The sequence below is a fragment of the Mesoplodon bidens genome (assembly GCF_964165515.1).
Source record: "Mesoplodon bidens genome assembly, chromosome: 10".
Classification (NCBI taxonomy): domain Eukaryota; kingdom Metazoa; phylum Chordata; class Mammalia; order Artiodactyla; family Ziphiidae; genus Mesoplodon; species Mesoplodon bidens.
The window spans coordinates 93,813,616-93,840,483 of record NC_138172.1 but is presented as its reverse complement, the minus strand read 5'-3'; the positions used below and the strand labels follow the sequence as shown (position 1 = coordinate 93,840,483).

The 26,868-nt window shown below is 39.2% G+C and overlaps 1 protein-coding gene across 1 annotated transcript in view; it reads right to left on the bottom strand.

The window, feature by feature from the left end:
- The window catches only part of DTNBP1 (dystrobrevin binding protein 1), a 119,655-nt gene that overhangs the window by 55,873 nt on the left and 36,914 nt on the right, over positions 1 to 26,868 (bottom strand). The window contains exons 6-7 of the mRNA XM_081246165.1: positions 22,451 to 22,583; positions 8,940 to 8,962 (exon numbers count right to left, since the gene is read on the bottom strand). Of these exons, the coding sequence (XP_081102291.1) occupies positions 8,940 to 8,962; positions 22,451 to 22,583 (156 nt within the window). The remainder of the gene's footprint in view (positions 1 to 8,939; positions 8,963 to 22,450; positions 22,584 to 26,868) is intronic.

Sequence of the window (26,868 nt, the reverse complement as noted above, 5' to 3'; positions counted from 1 at the left end):
TATTTGGCTGTACTGGCGAGTAGCCTATCAGCCACGAGCATTAAGCACCCTGTGGTATCAGTCAGTGTGTTTTACAGAGAAAAAGGAGAGTGACGGTTAATTTGGTAAGGCACACAAGTGCAAGAAAAAGAACAAGTTCGTATATTAAAGCCATGTTAAGTCGGGAATGTTATGGAGATAAGAACAGTAACAAAGCCTAGATGTCCTCACCTCTACTCTTTTCAGTGCCACGATATTTCTAGACTTATACTTAAGAGTGATTAAGATTCATATATGAAATGACAATCTATTTTAAAAATTAAACTGGAGAAATTATGAAAATCCCTAAATAACAGACACATCTATTTGTGGCCAATTTCCTATGTCTTTAAAGACTGTGAAAAACTTACTTACTCTACATGTAGTTACAATGATGGGGTTCCTTCCCCGCTGAAAATAAAAAATTAAGACTTCTAAGATCCGACCCACCTTTTTGTATTGTAATAATATTCAAGCGACTATCACTAAAGAGTTTAAATGAATGCAGTATTTGGGGGAATAGAGAAAACCTTCTTGTTGCCAATATTTTAGAAAACAAATAATAAACAATTATTTTCAATAACATTGTAGAGATTTGCTAAGTATTTCACAAGTGCAAGGTGAACTTAACTCATTAACCTCAATGGAGTACAAAGGAAGAACCCAGAACTCAGTGGATCATACTGTTTTACGTTACTAACTTTGAGGGTTACTAATTTTCCCTTTTTGTCCCCCAAAGTTAGCTCTTCTCCAACTTAGCAAAACCCTTCTAAATATAACTACAAGTGGAATAAAACAATTGGAGGAAGTAAAAGCTTTTGTTTTCCTGCAACATATAAAGGAAAAACAAAGGCAAAAGCAATGTTCAAAAAATAAGCAATTGTTATAATATGTTTGAATGAATTTGTTTCCTCCACTAATGTCTTGGAAGAGCAGTTATATTTCTTTTTTTCTTATTAGATGCTATTCACACTTTTGGAATATTAGCAAAACACTCAACAGGCAGAGCTTGGTTCAAGATGGCGGAGTAGAAGGACGTGCTCTCACTCCCTCTTGCGAGAACACCGGAATCACAACTAACTGCTGAACAGTCATCGACAGGAAGACACTGGAACTCACCAAAAAAGATACCCCACATCCGAAGACAAAGGAGAAGCCACAATGAGACGGTAGGAGGGGTGCAATCACAAGAAACTCAAATCCCATAACTGCTGGGTGGGTGACTCACAAACTGGAGAACACTTATACCACAGAAGTCCACCCACCAGAGTGAAGGTTCTTAGCCCCATGTCAGGCTTCCCAACCTGTGGGTCCAGCAACGGGAGGAGGAATTCTTGAGAATCAGACTTTGAAGGCTAGCGGGATTTGATTGCAGGACTTTGCTAGGACTGGGGGAAACAGAGACTTCACTCTTGGAGGGCACACACAAAGTAGTGTGTGCACTGGGACCCAGGGGAAGGAGCAGTGACCCCATAGGAGACTGAGCCAGACCTACCTGCTAGTGTTGGAGGGTCTACTGCAGAGGCGGGGGGTGGCTGTGTCTCACAGTGAGGACAAGGACACTGGCAGCGGAAGTTCTGGGAGGTAATCTTTGGTGTGAGCCCTCCCTGAGTCTGCCATTAGCCTCACAAAGAACCCGGGTAGGCTCCAGTGTTGGGTCACCTCAGGCCAAACAACCAACAGGGAGGAAACCCAGTCCCACCCATCAGCAGACAAGTAGATTAAAGTTTTACTGAGCTCTGTCCACCAGAGCAACACCCAGCTCTACCCACCACCAGTCCAACGGATCAGGAAACTTGCTTAAGCCTCTTAGATAGCCTCATCCACCAGAGGGCAGACAGCAGAAGCAAGAAGAACCACAATCCTGCAGCCTGTGGAACAAAAACCACATTCACAGAAAAATAGGCAAGATGAAAAGGCAGAACGCTATGTACCAGATGAAGGAAAAGATAAAACTCCAGAAAAACAACTAAATGAAGTGGAGATAGGCAACCTTCCAGAAAAAGAATTCAGAATTACGATAGTGAAGATGATCCAGGACCGGTGAAAAACAATGGAGGCAAAGATCGAGAAGATGCAAGAAATGTTTAACAAAGACCTAGAAGAATTAAAGAACAAACAAACAGAGATGAACAATACAATAACTGAAATGAAAAATACACTAGAAGGAATCAATAGCAGAATAACTGAGGCAAAAAATGGATAAGTGACCTGGAAGACAGAATGGTGGGATTCACTGCTGCGGAACAGAGTAAAGAAAAAAGAATGAAAAGAAATGAAGACAGCCTAAGAAACCTCTGGGACAACATTAAACGCAACAACATTTGCATTATAGGGGTCCCAGAAGGAGAAGAGAGAGTGAAAGGACCTGAGACAATATTTGAAGAGACTATAGTCGAAAAATTCCCTAACATGGGAAAGGAAGTAGCCACCCAAGTCCAGGAAGTGTAGAGAGTCCCATACAGGATAAACCCAAGGAGAAACATGCCGAGAAACATAGTAATCAAATTCGCAAAAATTAAAGACAAAGAAAAATTATTGAAAGCAGCAAGAGAAAAAAGACAAATAACATACAAGGGAACTCCCATAAGGTTAACAGCTGATTTCTCAGCAGAAACTAGAAGCCAGAAGGGAGTGGCATGATATACTTAAAGTGATGAAAGGGAAGAACCTACAACCAAGATTACTCTACCTGGCAAGGATCTCATTCACATTGGAAGGAGAAATCAAAAGCTTTACAGACAAGAAAAAGCTAAGAGGATTCAGCAGCACCAAACCAGCTCTACAACAAATGCTAAAGGAACTTCTCTAAGTGGGAAACACAAGAGAAGAAAAGGACCTACAAAAACAAACCCAAAACAATTAAGAAAATGGTCAAAGGAACATATATTTCGATAATTACCTTAAACGTGAACGGATTAAATGCTCCAACCAAAAGACACAGGCTTGCTGAATGGATACAAAAACAAGACCCATATAATATGCTGTCTACAAGAGACTGAGTGCAGACCTAGGGACACATACAGACTGAAAGTGAGGGGATGGAAAAAGATATTCCATGCAAATGGAAATCAAAAGAAAGCTGGAGTAGCAATACTCATATCAGATAAAACAGACTTTAAAATAAAGAATGTTACAAGAGACAAGGAAGGACACTATATAATGATGAATGGATCAATCCAAGAAGAAGATATAACAATTATAAATATATATGCACCCAACACAGGAGCACCTCAATACATAAGGCAACTGCTAACAGCTATAAAAGAGAAAAGCGACAGTAAAACAATAACAGTGGGGGACTTTAACACCTCACTTACACCAATGGACAGATCATACAAAGAAAAAATTAATAAGGAAACACAAGCTTTAAATGACACAACAGAGCAGATAGATTTAATTGGTATTTATAGGACATTCCATCCAAAAACAGCAGATTACACTTTCTTCTCAAGTGCACATGGAACATTCTCCAGGATAGATCACATCTTGGGTCACAAATCAAGCCTCAGTAAATTTTAAGAAAATTGAAATCATACCAAGCATCTTTTCCGACCACAATGCTATGAGATTAGAAATCAATTACACGGAGAAAAACCCGTAAAAAATCACAAAAACATGAAGGCTAAACAATACGTTACTAAATAACCAACAGATCACTGAAGAAATCAAGGAGAAAATCAAAAAATACCTAGAGACAAATGACAATGAAAACACGATGATCCAAAACCTATGGGATGCAGCAAAAGCAGTTCTAAGAGGGAAGTTTATAGCTATACAAGCCTACCTCAAGAAACAAGAAAAATCTCAAATAAACAATCTAACCTTACACCTAAAGGGGCTAAAGAAAGAAGAACAAACAAAACGCAAAGTTAGCAGAAGGCAAGAAATCATCAAGATCAGAGCAGAAATAAATGAAACAAAGAAAACAATAGCAAAGATCAATAAAACTAAAAGCTGGTTCTTTGAGAAGATAAACAAAATCAATAAAGATAAACTCAAATCAATTAAATTAGAAATGAAAAAGGAGAAGTTAGAACAGACACCACAGAAATACAAAGCATCCTAAGAGACTACTACAAGCAACTCTATGCCAATAAAATGGACAACCTGGAAGAAATGGACAAATTCTTAGAAAGGTATAACCTTCCAAGAATGAACGAGGAAGAAATAGAAAATATGAACAGACCAATCACAAGTAATGAAATTGAAAGTGTGATTAAAAATCTTCCAACAAACAAAAGTCCAGGACCAGATGGCTTCACAGGTGAATCCTATCAAACATTTAGAGAAGAGCTAACACCCATCCTTCTCAAACTCTTCCAAAAAATTGCAGAGGAAGGAACACTCCCAAACTCATTCTATGAGGCCGCCATCACCCTGATAGCAAAACCAGACAAAGATACTACAAAAAAAGAAACTTACAGACCAATATCACTGATGAATATAGATGCAAAAATCCGCAAGAAAATACTAGCAAAAAGAATCCAACAACACATTAAAAGGATCATACACCATGATCAAGTGGGATTTATCCCAGGGATGCAAGGATTCTTCAATATATGCAAATCAATCAATGTGATACACCAATATTAACAAATTCAAGAAGAAAAACCATATGATCATCTCAATAGATGCAGAAAAAGCTTTTGACCAAATTCAACACCCATTTATGATAAAAACTCTCCAGAAAGTGGGCATAGAGGGAACCTACCTCAACATAATAAAGGTCATATACGACAAACCCACAGCAAACGTCATTCTCAATGGTGAAAAACTGAAAGCATTTCCTCTCAGATCAGGAACAAGACAAGGATGTCCACTCTCACCACTATTATTCAACATAGTTTTGGAAGTCCTAGTCACGGCAATGAGAGAAGAAAAAGAAATAAAAGGAATACAAATTGGAAAAGAAGATGTAAAACTGTCACTGTTTGCAGATGACATGATACTATACATAGAGAATCCTAAAGGTGCCACCAGAAAACTACTAGAGCTAATCAATGAATCTGGTGAAGTTGCAGGATACAAAATTTTTGCACAGAAATCTCTTGCATTCCTATACACTAATGATGAAAAATCTGAAAGAGAAATTAAGGAAACACTCCCATTTACCATTGCAACAAAAAAGAATAAAATACCTAGGAATAAACCTACCTAGGGAGACAAAAGACCTGTATGCAGAAAAGACACTGATGAAAGAAATTAAAGATGATATCAACAGATGGAGAGATATACCATGTTCTTGGATGGAAGAATCAATATTGTGAAAATGACTATACTACCCAAAGCAATCTACAGATTCAATGCAATCTCTATCAAACTACCAATGGCATTTTTAACGGAACTAGAACAAAAAAATCTTAAAATTTGTTTGGAGACACAAAAGACCCCGAATAGCCAAAGCAGTCTTGAGGGAAAAAAAACGGAGCTGGAGGAATCAGAGGCCCTGACTTCAGACTATACTACAAAGTTACAGTAATCAAGACAATATGGTACTGGCACAAAAACAGAAATATAGATCAGTGGAACAAGACAGAAAGCCCAGAGATAAACCCACACACCTATGGTCAACTAATCTATGACAAAGGAGGCAAGGGTATACAATGGAGAAAAGACAGTCTCCTCAATAAGTGGTGCTGGGAAAACTGGACAGCTACATGTAAAAGAATGAAATTAGAACACTCCCTAACAGCATACACAAAAATAAACTCCAAGTGGATTAGAGACCTAAATGTGAGGCCGGACACTATAAAACTCTTAGAGGAAAACATAGGAAGAACACTCTTTGACATAAATCACAGCAAGATCTTTTTTGATCCACCTCCTAGAGTAATGGAAATAAAAACAAAAATAAACAGATGGGACCTAATGAAACTTCAAAGCTTTTGCACAGCAAAGGAAACCATAAACAAGACAAAAAGACAACCCTCAGAATGGGAGAAAATATTTGCAAACAAATCAACAGACAAAGGATTAATCTCCAAAATATATAAACAGCTCATGCAGCTCAATATTAAAAAAACAAACAACCCAATCCAAAAATGGGCAGAAGACCTAAACAGACATTTCTCCAAAAAAGACATACAGGGCTTCCCTGGTGGCGCAGTGGTAGAGAGTCCGCCTGCCGGTGCAGGGGATGCGGGTTCGTGCCCCAGTTCGGGAGGATCCCACATGCCGCAGAGCAGCTGGGCCCATGAGCCATGGCCGCTGAGCCTGCGCGTCCGGAGCCTGTGCTCCGCAGCGGGAGAGGCCACAACAGGGAGAGACCCGCGTACCACAAAAGGAAAAAAAAAAAAAAAAAAGACATACAGATGGCCAAGAAACACATGAAAAGCTGCTCAACATCACTCATTATTAGAGAAATGCAAATCAAAACCACAGTGAGGTATCACCTCACACCAGTTAGAATGGGCATCATCAGAAAATCTACAAACAACAAATGCTGGAGAGGGTGTAGAGAAAAGGGAACCCTCTTGCACTGTTGGTGGGAATGTAAATTGATACAGCCACTATGGAGAACAGTATGGAGGTTCCTTAAAAAACTAAAAGTAGAATTACCATATGACCCAGCAATCCCACTACTGGGCATATACCCAGAGAAAACCATAATTCAAAAAGACACATGCACCCCAATGTTCATTGCAGGAATATTTACAATAGCAGGTCATGGAAGCAACCTAAATGTCCATCGACAGATGAATGGATAAAGAAGATGTGGTACATATCTACAATGGAATATTACTCAGCCATAAAAAGGAACGAAACTGGGTCATTTGTAGAGACGTGGGTGGACCCAGAGACTGCCATACAGAGTGAAGTAAGTCGGACATAGAAAAATAAATATCACATATTAACGCATATATGTGGAACGTATAAAAGTGGTACAGATGAACCGGTTTGCAGGGCAGAAATTGAGACACAGATGTAGAGAACAAATGTATGGAGACCAAGGGGGGAAAGCCACGGGGTGGTGGTGGTGGTGGTGTGATGAATTGGGCGATTGGGATTGACATGTATACACTGATGTGTATAAAATGGATGACTAATAAGAACCTGTCTAAAAAAATAAATTAAATTAAATTTAAAAATTCAAAAATTAACACTCAAGAGTAAAAAAATTTCAATGAATATTAGTTCTTTAAAAAACTAGATATGATACAATAATCAGTTTAGGGTTTGTTCAAATTTGAGAGCTTTAATTGGCCTGTGGGTGCGTTGGATGTGCTGTTAAATATTGTGCATAATTAGGGATGTGTGTGTAAACAAGATATTTCAGCATAAATTGAGTTACTCTATCAGGTAATATGTAACACTATCTAACCTTTTGCAAACTGCTGGTCTCCTTTTTTTCTGTGAATACTGTCATACAAAAAAAAAAAAAGCCTCAGTACTGAGATGCAAGCAAAGTTGACATTTTGCATAATCTGTGTTCCTGCCTGTCTTTTAATATTAACTTGCTTTTTTCTTCTCCTAACATGATATAAGAAGATGCTAGCAGACTAAAAGAAAAGAAGGAGAGGGAAAATAATATTTTATGAGGGTTTCAAATCTTATTTTAAACCAGTGAGGAAAAATAATGTACATGAGTTGTGGTTCACAAATTGATTAAGAATAATGATGTAGCCATGGTAATACATCACATGATCATTTAACATGGCCCTCAACAAACTGGCCATGAACTTAATCATTTACTATAACTGTAGCCAGTCAAATAGAAACTCGGCCAAAACAAGTCTGTCTGATTATAGTCATAGTAGGAATAAGCCTTTATATCTTTTACCTTGCAGGTTACTTATTTTCTCTAACACATCCAAATAAATCATACACGTGAACAATTCAACTGGAAATAATATACTGGAAAATCTTTAACCAGTAACTCTAAAAGTCAATACTAGCTTATATATGAAACATAATAAGCAATAATTCAAAGTCTTCTTGGTTACTGAAATTCTGAGAAAAGAAATTTCACTACTCAATTGCTAACGAGTAATTGAAACGTGGCAAATTGGAAGGGCTTTCAGCTGTTGGAAAGTTTGTGGTTTTCCCTATTTTTCACAAGTGTTTCCCCATAACCAGTAAGGGTCAATGTGGCAAGAATTATTCTTCAGTGCCCAACTGCAATAGTTCCCTAAAATTAAAAAGCAATGCTGGGCACTTTTAGTATCTCAGAATATAGTTCATCAAAGCTTCATCAAAACTCGTAATTTTACAGATTGAGAAACTAAGGCTGAAAAAGATAAAGAGACGTATCCAAAGTTACAAGATGGTGGCAGAGCATGACCCAGCACTGGAAACCTCGCAGGAGGTTCATGTGACTCTGGGTCAACTGCAGGGCCACCTCTCTGCCTTTATCACCACGGCCTCTCCATGTGGCCCAGGCTCAGCACAACAGAAACCAGAATCTTCTTAAATTATGATTCTCTGGGACTTCCCTGGTGGTCCAGTGGCTAAGACTCCACGCTCCCAATGCAGGGGGCCCGGGTTCAATCCCTGGTCAGGGAACTAGATCCCGTATGCCACAACTAAGAGTCCACATACTGCAACTAAAGATCCTGTGTGCCACAACTAAGACCTGACCCTGCACAGCCAAATAATAAATAAATAAATGGTTTAAAAAAACCCCAAAACACTATGATTCTCAACAACCTCAAAGTTAGCGCTGTGTCTCCTAACATATTACTTATAATGTCATTAGCAGAAACTCTCACTTGGTACATGTGTTACAGCTAAAAAAGAATATCAAAACCACTTGTGATTAAATAAAACTTATGAAAACAGTATTAAGCAAACTTATTTTCTGATGTAAATTGTCTGATTTAAAGAAAAAGGAATGCATTCTTCCATCATCAACAAGAGAGAACATCTGATGTCAATTAACTCTCATCTACTTTAAAGTGAAGAATTAAACACAAAATTACCTTTGAAGGTTTCAAGTTCCTTCCTGTAGGAAAAAAAAGATATAAATTTATTAATCTATTCCCAATGGAAACTGCTCTTAGATTATAAAATTTTAAGTACTTCGAATGCCCAGAGTGGTATTTCTAGATGCTCACATGTCAATTATACTTCAGTGAAATTACCAGTACAATTAGCCTAAAGCTACTATTTTCAGTTTTTCTGCTATTACCTTATTAATGGCTCAAAAAAGTTCTACCAAAATTTAAACTATTAAAACACTGAAACACTTATAGACATAGAACATTTTAATGCCAGCTAGGAACCATCTAGTATATGTAAGAATCAGTTTATAAAAGCACTGAACAATTTTCCCTCCACTGATAAATATTAAACAATAGATTTTAAAATCTTTAATTAAAAATCATCCAGAATAGGAGCAGTGTTTTCCACTTTTAAATGAAAGGGGAGAGCATATATCAAAGGATTGAAGTCCACAGATCATCCTGACACAAAAGGTCCAAGCCTCCAGGAAATCCTCTGGTTTGTAATTTTGTCAGTGTCGATTAGCGATGCTGAAACACAGTTTCCTGGGGAAATGTAAAGCCAGGGAAAATAGATGAACAATCATATAACAAAACATTTTTTAAAAAATAAATCTATTTATTCATTCATTCATTCATTCATTTATTTCTGGCTGTGTTGGGTCTTTGTTGCTGCGCATGAGCTTTCTCTAGCTGGGGCAAGTGGGGGCTACTCTTCGTTGTGGTGTGCAGGCTTCTCACTGCAGTAGCTTCTCTTGTTACAGAGCATGGGCTCTAGGCATGCGGGCTTCAGTAATTGTGGCATGCAGGCTCAGTAGTTGTGGCTCACAGGCTCTAGGCACACGGGCTTCAGTAGTTGTGGCTTGCGGGCTTAGTTGCTCCACGGCATGTGGGAATCTTCCCAGACTAGGGCTCAAAACCGTGTCCCCTGCATTGGCAGGCGGCTTCTAAACCACTGTGCCACCAGGGAAGTCCCCATAATACAAAACTTTTTTTTTTTTTTTTGTGGTATGCGGGCCTCTCACTGTTGTGGCCTCTCCCGTTGCAGAGCACAGGCTCCGGACGCGCAGGCTCAGAGGCCATGGCTCATGGGCCCAGCCGCTCCGCGGCATGTGGGATCTTCCCGGACAGGGGCACAAACCTGTGTCCCCTGCATCGGCAGGTGGACTCTCAACCACCGCGCCACCAGGGAAGCCCAATACAAAACATTTTTGACAAAGAAGTCAAAAGCAAGTTTTTTTCATGTTTTCCTTCATAATTTTGTAATTATATTTTTCTCATTATCAGTACTAATAATTTTGAGGAGGCAAATTCATTTAGTAAAGGTTTGTTATCCCACTCAAAATATGAGACATTTATTTTTTATTTGCATGTACATTTTACTAAAAATCTAGAGCTATTTTAGATTCTCAAATCAGTATTCCACACTGCTAATTGCAATACCCTTCATGTTCCAAAACAGTTGACTACAGTGAACAGCTGGCTGGTGGAACTGGCAAGGTGCCACTGAAAAGCCAATATTCTTGTAACAGCCAAGTGAAGGTTCTTAAATCAGATGGTCATCTCACCCCTTTTTTTCTAAAAATACCAACTCATGATAATATTGCCCCAGCACCAGAGTTCATTAACTAAGAAAAAAAGAATGTTATTTTCAATCCTATCATTTAAAAAAAAAGAGTGCAATTGTTTCCCTTGAGCCAATAGCCCAGCTTCATTCTTAAAAGACTAGGTACAAAGTAAACATGCCTAAAACCTACTTTATACTCCAATAATGGGATGAAAGCCGAAATAGGCCTAGCAGAAAGGCAACATGTATCGTAAGAGAATATCCTGAAGAGATACCTTCAATCTACTTCTTCCTGATGCCCTCGTGTGAGCAATCCCCTAAGGCCACCGAGGGGTGGACAAGATGACGGAACACTCAGTTCAGTATTTTAAGAAGTAATTCTTTTCTCTCTGATTACAGTCTTTAGATAGTGTGCCCTCCTTCTTTTAGAACATGCAGCAGTAAACAAAATTTCAAAAAAGCACCTCCTGTTTTAAAAAGGTGAAACTTGGAGTAATAATTTCAGACATTGTTTTTCCCTTACTCTCGCCCTGAATACTAAAAACCATAAAGTGAAGAAACCAGTGTCTACTTTATTAATGAGTCACTGATTGCCCAACTGAGGGAAGCTTTCATGTGGAAGGGAAGCTTACCATGCCCACCTTCCAACCTTCTGGCTGCCTCATCAAAGCAATGGAAAGCTGCTATGAGAAAAGAGGAAAGGTGAGCAGGGTGCTCTCCCTAGACCTCTGTTTACAGACTGTCATGACCCACGGCAGTTCATGAAACTTCCTTTCAGGAAGTAATCCACTCCTGTACCCAGTTCCTAAAAAAGAAGACTGGCTGAGATAGTGGTGGTAGAGATAACGGTGGTTTAAGGTAAAAATCAGTACTACAGAACTTTTAAAGAACTGATAAAGGAAATCAGTAGCACTGAAAGCCCTGAAGTGTTGTAATTTTTAGGGCAAACTCCACAACGTCAGAGGTAACAGCATCTGGAAATAAAGAAGATATAAGAGAAGGGAGGGAAAGGCACGTCAAGCAGAGGTAACGGTGAAAGTGAAGCCGTGGAGGCTGAACGGTGTGGGTTATCTTTAGGAAGGAACAAATAATTCAGAACAGCAGCTGAACAAAGGGAAAGTAGTGGGAGATGAGGCTAAAGAGGTAGAGGATTCTGAGGCTAAAAGGATTTGGCTTTATTTTTAGCAGGAGAATAACTTGAGCCAATCTGTGCTTTGGGAAGAACATTCTAGCTGTGATGGATAGATGTACTAACAAGGGGGAGAATAAAGCAGGGAGCACTCAGGAAACTATTAGAAGAGTTTGAAGAAGAGCTAATTAGTGCCTGGAAAGGGCAACATAAGTGGCAATGGCAATGAAGAGAGGGAGTCCAATTTGAAAAATGCCATGGAGAAGACTCAACAGACCATGGCAACTGATGACATGGGCATAAGTACATAACCATGAGAGTTCTAGTCTGGATCACTGGAAGGAAAGGGAATTCGTTAACAGAAAACTTAGGAAGAGGAGCAGATTTTGGAGGGCAGTGCATGAGTTCAGTTTGGAACTTAATGAAATAATCTGGAAGGTAGGAAACCTAAGGCTGGTGATGCTGAAAGACATGACTCCCATCCCCTGAAACCCACTCAGGGATTCAGCTCCCCCACTGCCCGTTCAGTCCTGAACCTACTCCAGCTTGGCTTCCAGACCCCACCACTGCACAGTGAGGGTCACCAGCAATCACCAAGCTGCCGAAGGCAATGCTCACTCTCAGTTTTCATCCGAATCCCTCAGCAGAATTTGATTCCTTGAGAAAGTTTTCTCTAGTTTTTCTCCTTCTCCCTCAGCTCCTTCTGCTACTTCTCTACCCACTCCAGACCACTAGATGCTGGAGCTCTGCCAGCCTGGTCCTGGGCCCTCTGCATAACTTACATTCTCTCACAAGGCAATTCATTCAGCTATGCAGCCTTAAATACCATCCACATACTGACTTCCTGATTTATACTTCCTGTCTTGATCTCTTCTTTGAGCTCCAGAAGCAAATGCAACTGCCTATTTGAGAGCTCTGCTCAAAGTGGAGCAGGCTTCCCAACAATACCTGTAAGAGAGCCTGTTTGGGCTTCCCTGGTGGCACAGTGGTTAAGAATCCATCTGCCAATGCAGGGGACACAAGTTCGAGCCCTGGTCTGGAAAGATCCCACAAGCCGCGGAGCAACTAAGCCCATGTGCCACAACTACTGAGCCTGTGCTCTAGAGCCTGCGAGCCACAACTACTGAGCCCACGTGCCACAACTGCTGAAGCCCGTGCACCTAGAGCCCCTGCTCCGCAACAAGAGAAGCCACCGCAGTGAGAAGCCCGCACACCGCAACAAAGAGTAGACCCTGCTCACCGCAACTAGAGAAAGCCCGCGCACAGCAACGAAGACCCAACGGCAGCCAAAAATAAATAAATTAAAAAAAAAAAGAGCCTGTTCTTCCTTCAGTCTCCCTCATTTCAACTCATGCCATTACCAAGTTCCTCAAGCTTTGGTTTATCCATCTCCCTCCTTCGCCACATCTAATCCATCAATATATCCTATTAATTCTATCTCAAAACATATCCTGAATCCATTTTTCCCCATTGTCACTACTGTCATGATGATAAATATCGTGCCTTGGATAAATATTCATTTTCTCATACTGAATGTAATCTTTGATCATTCATTTAACAAAAAATGTACTGAGCCTTAGGCACTAGGAATAGCAGTAGGAATAATGCTCAGGTTGGGTTCTACACGTTCCATAACCTCAAGGAACTTTAGTGAGAGGAGACCGAAGTAAAGCAACAGTTAGAAACTGACGTCATAGATTAGTGCTCTGACAATGCCAGCCATGCTGAGGATTTTCTAGGAATACAGAGGAGGGAGCAACTCACACACTGTGGGTTGCCGGGAAAGGCTTCCTGGAGGAGCCAGGATTGAACTGAGTTTTGAGGGAAAGTATAACTGATGATGACACGTAAGACTGATTGAAAACATGGCAGATGCTTCACTCTTGACCATTATTACATCATACTTGCAGCTAACCAATTGAAAAAGCATAGGTGACCAGGAGTTCTAAGTTCTGGCTACTCTGCAAACTCTTATCCAAGTTCACCTTTTCCATGAAGATATCCTTCACACTCAAATGGCAATCTCCCCTTACCTCAACTCCTATAGCACTCAGGTCCATCAGTTTTATAACACCTGGTGCACTGCCTTGTAATGCAGTGATCTCCATGCAGGTATCATCTCTACAATTACACTGCAGAGATCCTGCAGTGCAGAGATCATGTCTCATCCGCCCTGATCACACATGTGCACAGAGTCAGACACAACAGATGCTCAGCAAGTCGTGATTATCAAGTACTGTGGCTGCAGAATGACCAAGAATAGCTGCTTCTTCAAAGAAGCCTTTGCTATGACTTGGGAGGATTTTATTCTTTATAAAGAAGTTTGACCACATAGTCTCTCATCTGATAACAGTGTGTTTGCCTCTTGCAATTTCAAAAATCTGAGTTTCTTCTTTTTCAAAGTTTAATAATATTTTCAGAAGATCAAATAAGTAGAAAGAATTGAAATGCCTTCCTTTAGATTTTACCATATTTTAAATTGTACTCAATTCAGCAAAGGCCGTCACAAAATTTAGCATAACCCTGAAACTAAAACATTCACCAAATAACACCAGACTCAAAAATCTATTATTTCCAAAGGGCGAAACTGCTATTTAATCATTTTCTCTACAGGGGTTGAGTTATGAGGGCAGGAAAAAAAAGAAAGAAAAAAGCATCACATTAATAACTAAATCTATGGAGTGTTGCAAGAAGTATATTAAATCTGTATACGTATAGAAATCAACTAAATCAGACCCACAGATGCAAACTTAATAGATTGGAACCACTGGATAAATGTCTCCATAAACACAATCATCTCACAGATGGAAGCATACTTTCTCTAAACACTAAACTGCTTCCCCAGGACAAATCCATGATAAAAACCGAACACAATGATTCTCTATGGCAAAATACCACATTCAAAATGTGAAGTGCAAATTCAACTCTCACATTTTTCTTCATATTTGAAAATGTTTAGGGGAAATTTTTTTTAAAAGTACGATCAGCAATACCTTCTGTATTGAACACAGTAGAAGAGCGTCCCTTTGATATGGCTGATGGACAGGAAAATTCACAGGAAAGATCTTACAGGACCTCTTTCACAAAAGACCGGCTACTGTTCACTATTACCCAATCTTTTGTTTCTTAGCATTCTACAGTTATGAAAATGTGTACCCTTATGCACTTGGTGAGTTTGTGGTTAAGAGGGCAGAAAGTGGATGAAGGTGGGGCTGGGGGAGAGCTGGCATACCTGCTTGAGGTAATTTTCACAAAACTGTATCTTAGAAGTCCCTGCTGTCATTTGCTCCTTACACAGGTACCGTGGAGGGGCATGTGTTATAGAACAAGATATTTTTAATACGTAGAATGGGAGGTGGCAACAACCAAGAACAGAACCCAAGAGAATAACAGAACTAAAGCATCTACAATGGCAACTAGACACTAACCTACAGTAGAGAAGAAAATTTAGGATATGAGTGTTATAGAAGTAAAAAAAAGGACAGTTCCAAGAGGCCAGGTAAATAAGGACTGATGTGTCAATGGGCTTAGTTACCTAAAGACCTAAGAAGAAAAATACAGGTTAAATATTTAAAGTGCATCATGGATTTGGTCCCCATGAGTCTTAATATCACACAACCTATATACGATCCTTCTCTAGAACAATACTTTAACTTCAGTGTGCCATGCATCTTGTCCATTCACAAGCAACCTGTTAGAATGATCTACCTTGTTGGCTATTAGATATTCTTGTATTTCTACAAATATTCCTCAGCTTTGTTCTGGGATACAGTTAACTTATTTGGAAACAGTTTGATCTTTTTGATGCTTGATTTTATGATTAGTTAAGGTCTGGAACAGGGCTCAGTCAAGGGCTAACTGTACCCCTGCTGAAGGACACGCTCCTGCGTGCTCTGCCTGGTACCCCAGGAATTCTAAGCTTCCTCAGTCTGGCCACTGGGCTCAGGCACAGTGTGAGGATGTGAGCACCGGGCACTGCTAACCAACCCTTTTGGATGATATTCTCCTCCTGCCTCAGGTGGTTTCCTCACATGAATTACCGGTCCTCTGCTGAATATTCAGGGGAGTTTTCTGCAGATTTTTGGTATCCTCTCTCCCTGGTACTGTGTCCTGTAAACTCTGGCTGCCTTGGGTCCCCAGGCGCTCAGCTGTTCTTCAGTTCAGAGAGTCTGCCAGGCTCTACCTGGGCCCCTCCCTGCACTTAGCCTGGAAACGCTCAAGGCAGGATGCTGGGGAAACCACCGGGCTCGTTCCACCTGTTTCCTATCGATCAAGGAGATCACTTCTCTTCTTTGCCCAATGTCTTCCAAAGTGTTATTTCATTTATTTTGTCTGTTTTTTGGCTGCATCAGGTGGGAGAGTAAGTCTGGTCCCTGTTATTCCAGCTTGGGAGGATCCTTTCTGTAAAAGCACTGCCTGAAGGAAAGCTCTCCTGATCTACTTTCCATTCAGCACCCAAACGGATCTCCATGCAGAACCTTGGGAGCTAGTTATTGCCTTTCTGCCTATCTCTGTTGGACCTTCTTCTCTGTTGTTCACCTTGGAGAATGCCACTGGTTTCTTCTGTTCTATTCTCAGCAAAGCCAGGCCTGTGGCATGTCTCCCAGGCACACCATCCTCAACTCTCTGAAATGGAAGAACAGGTCAGACCCGTGGCCCACAGCCTGTCTAGTGGACAGTCAGTTCTTGAAGCTCAGGAGTTTGGTGGGTTATTCTCTAGAACATAAGCTGGTCAAACACTACTAAAGATAACATCTCAAATAAATCTGTTATGCTTTGCTTTAAAGATTTTCTAAACTTAGTCTACAGTCCACATTAACATAAAAATAAAACACAGAGAAGAGTATAGTTCCCTAGCATTAGCTGTAATACATAAAGCAAAAGGAATAATGACTTTCTCAAAATATGCCTGGGCACTGAATCTTATCAACAGAAGCAGTGCCCCCCACTCACAGGAGAGAGTTTCTAAGAGAAGACAATTAAGTTTCAAAGTCTAAATGAATCAGTGAAAAATGCTTCTAGAGTTTAGTATGCCCCAAAGCAGATTTCAAGTCCAATGGAAGACGGTGTTAAAATTATGAGTCATTTATAATTAAGCTGAAATACTAAAATCACACTGTTCTTCAAGATGTAGCTATTTTCAGAGAAATTCTGATGGTATGCTGCATATTGAAGGGGAAAACAAAGGATCCAAAAGTCTGGAAGTAAGAAATATTTTAATTAAATCACTCACATATAACTTTAACTAAATTATTATGAAAGAATCTCAATAATCATTCTAAGGAATATTATGGTGGTACTGAAAAGATGACAACTTTAGAAAGCTGAATTTCTTTTTAGCTCCACTTCATTCTTCTAAACGTATCTGTTGCTCCTCTGCTTGGAAGGGTGTCATCCTCCATCCCTGTGTGGCTGCCTCCTTACTCAGGTCTCAGCTCTCACGTGTCCTCCAGGAAGGGCCTTCCCTGCTCACCCCAGCGAAGCAACCCTCCCCACCTCTATAATGTTATTCTGTTTTATTTTCTTCAATATAATTGTCTGAAATTATCCTTTTTTTAAATCATGTACAGGGACTTCCCTGGCGGTCCAGCGGCCAGGACTCCGCACTCCCAATGCAGGGGGGCCCAGGTTCGATCCCTGGTCAGGGAACTAGATCCCACGTGCCACAACTAAGACCCAGCACAGCCAAACAACCCAACAAATAAGTAAGTTAAAAATAAATAAAATCATGTACACATTTATCATCTATTTCTCCCCACACCCATGACTACAAATGCTAGCTGACTCCCGAATCTCAAGTCCATTTCTCTAACTGCTAGCTAGACAATGTAAATGGTCTTAGGTTCTTTATTTTGGCTCATATATTCAATATTAACGCTTCTTACTTGATGAAAAATGTATTCCCTATTGGTTATGAAAACCTATGCAAGGCATCTAGGAGTTACAGTTGTATGGCTAACTCATCTTCTGAACCATATGACAACCTAACTACTGGTACCAGTACTTGTCTTTGCCTACAGCCATATTTCATCCACTATACCATGTTTTACTATTGATCAAGGCAGTGTCTATTCCTGTCCATAAAAGCTATCAGTAATAGCAATATCACTTTATATGCAGAAGAGTTATTAGAAAAGCTATTTATGGGTATCTTCCCCCTACAATTATACAGTTGCTTATATGTCACTTTCATTAGATAACCAGCTGAAGTAGGATGTCCTTTTTCAGTGCAGAAATACTTAGGTTAAACCATCTATTCAAATGTTTTTCAAGGGTAGATACACCCCTAGGAGTGTTCTGAAGCTCTATGTTTCCCTCTGCCCACACTGAGAATCTGCCATAGTAAGCCACATTACTGTTGGGATGGCTCACATCCCTCCTTTCATAGGAGGCAGGAATTTATTCTGTGCCGGGAACTTCTATCAAATATATGACAAAATATCGTATATCCGTTCTCAACTACAGATGCGCTGATATCAACATCTGGGATGGATTCCACTTATTCCAATGCAACAGTCAAAAAAAAAGAAGACCCTGGCCTTGATGCTGGCCCCTAAGCAGTAACACAATTTCATGTAACTCAATCTCCTCCCCAGCTCCAACAATCGCTGCCTGCCCGCTCCCCAGTCTCTGATGGGAGCAGAATGAGAAAGTGCATCGGGGCCTATACACGATTAGCACTGGAGGTGTGTGAGAAATTACCCTTCATTCTCCCACTCTCTCCATCCCCATCTAGTTGTCTGACCCAGATTTTCCGGAAAGCTACAGAGTGGGTACACTGTAACACACACACACACACACACACACACACACACACACACACACACACACACACACACACACACACACACACACACACACACACACACACACACACACACACACACACACACACACACACACACACACACACACACACACACACACACACACACACACACACGCTTTGTATTACACATTATCTTCTTCAGAGCAAGAAAAGAAAAATCATTAGTTTAGTTTGTAGGGCCCCTTGTTAAAGAGGAAAGAGGCTTATTTCTAAGAAACTCTTCCCTTGTGGACCACATAATAACATGTTTAATTTGGGGTCTTTGAAAGTTTTTCAAATGGTGTAATATAGGATATCAAGTCACAGAATTTTAATATGTATTAGAGATGAATTGGTTCTGTAAGCAAGTAAGTTGTGAAATGCTGAGTCAAATTTCTCTACTATAGGAATTCTCAGAACCCTTAATAAATTGACATGTACTACAAAGTTCCATGAGGCAAATACAGGGTAAAGTGTTTCTGGAACTTATTTGATCATGGAATGTCAGTGGCTACCTTCTCAGTCCACTGTTCCTGTAAAACACTTCAGGGAATGTTGTAGCTAATAAAAAATGTCTAAATTCAATTTTTATGTTTATCAAAATAGTACATGTACATTCCTTAAGTCAAACGGTACCCACAAGGACTTATGATGAAGCAGATTAGTTCCTCAGCTCAGTTCTCCCCACCTTTCTGTCCTGCTTTTCACAAGCAGCTACATTCAACTCTTCTAGAGATTTCTTCCGGTATTTACCTCCATTATTTCTAAATAATATGCCCATGCATATATTTATTCATTTTTTTCCATTTACTGACACTAGCCTTCATAATATTCCCAGTTTTGATAACCTCTGGATTGAACAAAAGTAAGAAGAAGCTTAAAATGTAAATAAGACATTTCTGAATAGTAAATACTCTACATAATTTATTATTGGAAATATATGTTTTGATCTACATTTGACTGAATAAAACTACTTCATTCTCAGTGTTGTCAACTCAAATTATTTACACTACAACTGACTGTTAATCAGCCATATACGTGTGTGTGTTGTGTGTGTGTATGTGTATTAACTAAAGAAACTGATTCCAAAAGGTTTCTTTGACGAAGATAGTTCATCCTTTTATATGCTGAATAAAATAAGTTAAGAATTTCAGGAAGACCAGGCATATACAGTCAACTAATATTTGACAAGGGAGCCAAGAATACTCAATGGAGCAAAAACAGTCTCTTCGAGAAATGGTGCTGGGAAAGTTGAATATTCAGGTGTAAAGACCCCTATCTTACACCACTCACAAAAATGAGCTCAAAATGGATTAAAGACTTAAATATAAGACCCAAAACAATAAAATTTCTAGAGGAAAACAGGGAAAAAAGGCTCCTTATTATGGGTCTTGGCAATGATTTTTTGGATATGATACACCTAAAGCACAAGCAACAAAATAACAAATAAACAAGTGGGATGACATCAAACTAAAAAGCTTCCGCACAGAGAAAGAAATGACCAACAAAATGAAAAGACAACCTATGGAATGGGAAAAAATATCTGCCCATCATAAATCTGGTAAGGGATGAAGGGATGAAGGTGAATTGGATGAAAGGAGTCAAAAGGCACAAACTTCCAGTTAGAGGATAAATAAGTACTAGGGATGTAATGTACAACATTACGATGACAGTTAACACTGCTGTGTGGTATAAATGAAAGCTGCTAACAGAGTAGATCCTAAGAGTTCTCATCATAAGTAAATCCCCCCCACCCTTTTTTTGTATCTAAATGAGATGATGGATGTTGACTAAACTTTTTGTGGTACTCAATTTACAATGTATGTAAGTCAAGTCATGATGTTGTACACCTTAAACTTATACAGTGCTGCATATAAATTACATCTCAACAAAACTGGGAAAGAGTTTCGGAAAGATTACAGTTTATATCGATAAACAGAATTAAGCAATGTTTCATAGTCAGTATTTCCACTATTTGTATTTAGAAAGGCAAGTTAACTAGAACTGAGAATCACCAACGATTCTGTAAGCTAAATGGACCAGCTTTTATTTGGCCCTTTTAACAAAACTCTCCCTTATCTTCCATAACCCTGCAGGAAAGTATATCATTATCTCTATTTTACAGATAAGAAAGCCAAAGATAGGTCATTTGCAAAAGGTCATATAGGTAGGAAGTGCCAGAGAAGAAAATCAAGCTTAGGTTTTCAAGGACTTTTCACAATAACCAAAACAAATCATATTACTGTTAACTATTGTGAATTAAATCAGTACTTATCATTTCAGGATAAAAATACGATTTCAAGCTAAGTCACAAGTCTAATGTCTTATTAGACAATCAGATGCAAAATATTTTGGCATTTATTAATAAATATTTATTTTATGAAGATGCTATGAGTAACCATTAACAAATACCTACATATATAATTTTTTTCAAAGTCTTGGAAGGTCCATCAAAGTACTAGTTAATTTAAATTTCCCACCTTTGGTATTTCTCACTGAAACTGTTAGGTTTAAAACCTATTATGACATCTTACATTAATCTCATGCAGTCCTTGAGAAATAAAGTAAATTTTATAATTTTTTAAAATTTGGCCTATCAGAACATGAAAAATTTACCATTATTTTACCTATAGATTTCAAGCTACTGATTATGAACTGGTAGTCCTCAACTGGCACACTATTTTTTCCTACATTATTTGAGAGTAACAGGTGCTATCAACAAATCTGTTTATCATATCTAAATTTACTAAAGTTATGTAATTTTTTAAGAAGTCTTTCAAATGCTTGTCAAGAAAAGCTTAACAACAGGATAAAGTATAAAGGAAAGTGAACAGCTTGCCCAAGAGCAAAGAATTAGTTGAAGCCAGGACTTGGGTCTTCCGACTAATGACAGTGCTCTTTCTACTACACAATTCCTCTAAATACCTCTAAAATGATATTTCAATTGTGTGAAACATGCTAAGACTTGTCCAGTACACTTTGGCTTTTACTCAAATTAAAGGTGAGGCTGGGGCCTCCCTGGTGGCGCAGTGGTTGAGAGTCCGCCTGCCGATGCAGGGGATACGGGTTCGTGCCCCGGTCTGGGAGGATCCCATATGCCGCGGAGCGGCTGGGCCCGTGAGCCATGGCCTCTGGGCCTGCGCGTCCGGAGCCTGTGCTCCGCAACGGGAGAGGCCACAACAGTGAGAGGCCCGCATACCGCAAAAAGAAAAAAAAAAAAAAAAAAAAAAAAAGGTGAGGCTGTTTTCCAAACATGAAGTTGATTTTCATTTTGTAACATATAAATTATAATGTACTAATTATATATCTAATAAATCTAAGTCACTGGGTCAGAGTGAAGAAAAGAATGACAAATAAAATTTCCAAGTTCCAAATCTTATTACCCATTTCCAGTTCAGGTTAGTCTAATGAAAATAATCACCGTAATAACTACTACTGACAGAGCACACACTGCATCTGATAACGACCATCTCACTGAACCCTCACAACAACTCTAGGAAGCCGGTACAATATTATCTTCACTATAAGCTACACATGTCGAGGCGAAGAGATTCAATAACTTGCTGAAGGTCTGACAGACAACATGTGACAAAGCTGCGCCCCTTTCCACAGCCTGAGCTTAGGTTCCTTTTCCTCCTGCTCTAAATAAAAGAGAAGAAAAGGGGAAAAAGCAGCGCAGGATCTGCCACTTGGAGAAAATGAGGTTGGGGGTTCTACTTGATTGGGAAGCTCTGCCCATTGCACTTCTCCCCTCCACCATCTATCCCAGCCTTAGCTTTCCAGAACTCATCTTCAATAAAACAGCAACAGATAGTGGTACCAAAAAAAAAAAAAAAAAAAAAAATCATGTTTTGGAAAGCTTATTAAATAGATTTACCTGACACCTTTGTCTTTTATCAGTCCAAACTTATAAACAGTAGCATGTAAAGTACTGTGGAAAACTTCGAGACTGAAAATGAGTATCATGGTCAATTTTTCAAACTCACCTCTTATTTTTCTTGTAATTTTCCAGGTGTTGGGACTGCATATGTTTGTATCTTTCTAATTCACACTGTCCACATAAATCCTCCAGATTCAGCAGGTGGTTTTCTACCTCCTCAAAACTAGCCTCTAAATGAGCTGAAAGTATATAAGGTCAAAAGAAGAAACAAACGTCAAAAATCAGAATCCTTGATCATGGAGAAAAGAAAAAGTGTCCAAAAGTTAAAAGTCTGAACTGTTGAGACTGTTCTGCATTTATCTAATATTTTTATTAAACTTTCTTGAAGCAAAATAAAATGCACTACCAAAACATACTTCAAATTATCTTTTTCGAGTATATTTTTCTATCTTGAACATTTTTAAGACAGAACTTTCCAGAATACTTTAAATACTTTATCAACACATAGTAAATCAACTATACTTCAATTAAAAAAATACTTTATTAACCAGGATGAGGAAACAGAGTATCCTGATTAATCTAATGTATGATATCCTAATGATCCCATATACCACACACGAAGAGTCAATTTTCATATGCGAATATAGCAAAGTATAATTAACACGTTATACCAAACACAATTTAATATCTGAGATTCCTAGTTACTTTAGCATTTGTTTTGCCTTGCACAGGATATATATAAATCTCCAAGGCACTGCACAGATGTACAAACACTCAGGAAGCAGTGCTCACTGTCCACTGGTCTTTCAACAACTCAACTTTGCCTCTAGGCCACAGAGCTTTGCAGTTTCATTGGAACATGGAGATAATCTATGTCAAATCCTTCATTTAAAAGATTCAAGCCAAAGCCTGCAGAAATTATTTCAGAGCTCTGCCCAAGGTCACCTAGCTAGTGAAGAGCAGTCAGGAATCAAAACTGAGTCCCTCTTACATAAAATGATTTCCAGTTGATAGATGTGTAAGTAAACCAAGACTTCATAGTTATAAGGGTGAGGACTGGTTGTTTTCTCAGACAACAGAAAAGTTTCAGAGGTCAAGGATTTTAGAACTCAAACAGCATGAGGGCCATTTACCAAATACTCACCACATGGGCCGGACACTGGGGTACAAAGGTGAAAAAGATAGTCCTTGCGCTCAAAGAACTTAAAGTAGAGGGCAGGCATACTTCAGTGACAACACTGCCTGACAGAGCTTGGCTTGAGGTGCTGTGAAAACTCAAAGGAGAGGCATCTAACAGAGATGAGGGAGACCGAGACTCAGCAAGAAATGTGACTCCCACATCTGGAAGTCACAGCTGTCCGAAGGAAGGGGCCTCGAGGAAGGAGCAAGCTGGCTGTGAAGCTTTCCAGCCTTGGTTTCATTCAGAAAGCTACGATACAAGGATGGTGTGTCTAATCCCTTCCCTTGTCCACTAGATTGTCATGTGACTTTCTAAATTAGCTTCTGTAGCACCTACATTAAGTGCAAATTCCCTAAATTTCAACTTGCAGTTTTAGGTTTATTAAGATACATATTTTGTCTGTTTTTAATTGATCTGCTTGATCTGGAGATCTATTAATCCAGAAGCAAAATACCCTAAATTTTAACTCTACTAAATATCTATGCTTATAAAAACTCCCGCTTTTATTTGGTAGAGTCTAGGGCTTAAAGACATGGATTTGGGGGGAAAATAAAATTTTACTGAAAAGTTAAAATGTGATGACAAGTAGTTTAGCATTCCTCTTCAAAGACATTTTAGGTAATGATTTTTATCATATTGATCTATCACTGTAGATCATGGCAAGTCTGGAAAAGACTGATAATGCAGTTCATAACGGTTTGGAATCTATCTTCAGGGGTAACATATAAGAGCTAATATATGTGACTATGGAAAGAAAGCCTAACCAGAAACAGTGTGCAAAATCTAAGTTTTAATCAATGAAAAATTATATCTACGATTTTAATAATGTCATAAATGGTACATAAGGAGTTTATGTGGCGGGAAACAGGCAAAATGATGCTATTATGTTAGCTGCTATTTAGATTATTTTTTGCTATTATATTAAATGGAAAAATGACTAGCAGCCTCAGCCTGGGAGCTCGTGTTACTGGCCCTGAAGAAGCAATGTTCAGCTCATTCTAATAGCTAATAGGATTATTTAAAGGCTATTTCACTTTGATAAGTGATAAGAACTAGAATAATTACATTTAATATGGAATCCATTCAGCTCTAAGCTACTTGGTTCCTTTAGCATCACGCATGTTATCCTTAGCATACAGGGGGCTGGATAACAGTGAGGCTTTGATATGTAGGCCAACAGCGTCATGTTCCCGTGCTGAATGGCAAACCGAGATTTAAGATGCTCGGGAGAGTCAGTGGTCACTGTATGGCTGCTGCCAAACTCGTATTTATGTCCTCCCCTTTAAAAGTTGTGGCCAGGGACCCTCACTCCCTGGCCACAGCCTACTTTTCCAACCTCACTACCACTCTCCTTCAGGACTGCTCACCACTCCGAGGAGGGTCCTGTGTGTGCCTCTGCCTCTCCCGAGAGGTCTCTGCTTGCCTCCCTGCCCTGCATCTCCCTGGCAGGTTCAAGTCGGAGCCCGCCCTCCCTCCAGCCTGCAGGGCTCTCTCCCCTCTTCTGTGCTTCCACAGACCTATGAGCCCTGCCCAGGACTTATACTCTGACATTCTACCACAAGTTGTGTACTCTTACCTCTCTCAGGCATCTGTGAATGTCTTAAGCATAAAGACTATATCTTTGCATCTTTGTATCCCCTAAAACCTAGTCTGCTGAATTCAATTAAAAAGGGTTTCTGGAGACAGAATGATTCTATTACTCTAAAACATAAAATAATAACCAAGAAAGCAAATCTATGATTCATGTTCATCTAATTTAAATATTAGGAGGTTATCCTACATTTTGTAAACAAGTTAAGTTAACCATGGGCAGAGAACTTTAAAAACATTAAACAAGATGGTACTTTGTTATCAGTGTACCAAATCAGGCCCCACTACCAGTGAGTTAAAGCAGAAGAAGCAATGGAACTTTTCCATTTTAACTCTTAACGGGCTTGAAGTCAGTAATAAAATACAGAAGAATTGTATTGATGAACATAAATCTTCTTCCCTTTTTTATATTAAAAACTTTTTAAAAAAACCTCTTTAAATAATAATTATAAGCATATATATGGTATGTATTCTGAATATTTTATATTGAATTTAAACGGGCAGAAATTTAATCTCCCCATCACACCCTGCTCATCTCCGGTTAGGAAACGAGTTGCAGATATGAGTCAATCTGGTAACCAGACCTAGAATGCACGTACATAAAACACTAGCAGGCCTCTGTGGACACAAATGTACCTTTTTATAAGAAATTCCAGCCTTACCATTTTGCTCGCTGTAACAACAGCATATGTCTCATTTAGTGATCAGTGGAAAAGATGGGTGGAATTTTATTGGGAAAAGCCATTTGGGAGAGCCTGACAGCTGTGCAGGAGAGAACGTCACAAATCTCTGGGAGGAGACCATCCCAGAGGGAGAGCCACTCTGTTTGGAATTTTCCTTTGGGCCATTTGTTTCGAATACATATTATCTGTAGTGTAACCACCGACAGAAGAATGGAACAGCACGTTAAAATTCGTAATTTCACACTTAAATGAGTATTTTCTAGCAAAAATAATTAGCCTCCAGGAACAAAGAAATCTTTGACTGCAAACCCACAGGTCACAGAGGCTGGGTACTAAAGGACCCCAAGAGTCTTCAACAAATACTTTCATTACTCTTTGTGTAATAAGGTAATGATGGTATGATAATAAGGAACTTTAAGAAATGCATTAAAAGCCATCATGGAACAAATGAGATCTGTGTAGTATATACTAAAAGGTGTCGAAAGAGAGTTAATGAGTCTCTTGAAGGGTCTAATCTCAGAACGTAACCTGGACAATAAGATAATGTATTTCATGAAACCCTAAAAACTGTGACAGCCTCTCTGCTAGATGCACTCTCAAACTCTGTACAGAGAAAGCAAAACAGGTCGGATCAAAAGAAAGATGCAAGCTCAGTATAAGGCTGTCATTCTCTTACAGCACTTTGTTATCTAAGAATTAACAGAATCATCTGTTCTAGACAAAGGTAACAGTCTTTTTAAGTAGGTCATACAAAATAAACTAAGCAATAGAGATACTAAGCAATAGAGATAACTCAGAAAAGCCCTTGACATTTTAGACTTCAATATAGGAATAGGATTAGACTACCCTCTAGTGGAAGTTCAAGAGAATTCAATAAATACTTTTCAAACATATGACCAGTTTTACGATAAAATGCACAGAATAAGAAAGGGTACAGGATGTGGAGGACAACATTCCCTTTTATCCTTACACACTGTCTCTCCATGTACAGAATACTACACTGTTGTTCTCACCACATTTCAGGCTATGGTTTTACATTCTATTTTGCAGGACAAGCTAAATTACATAACA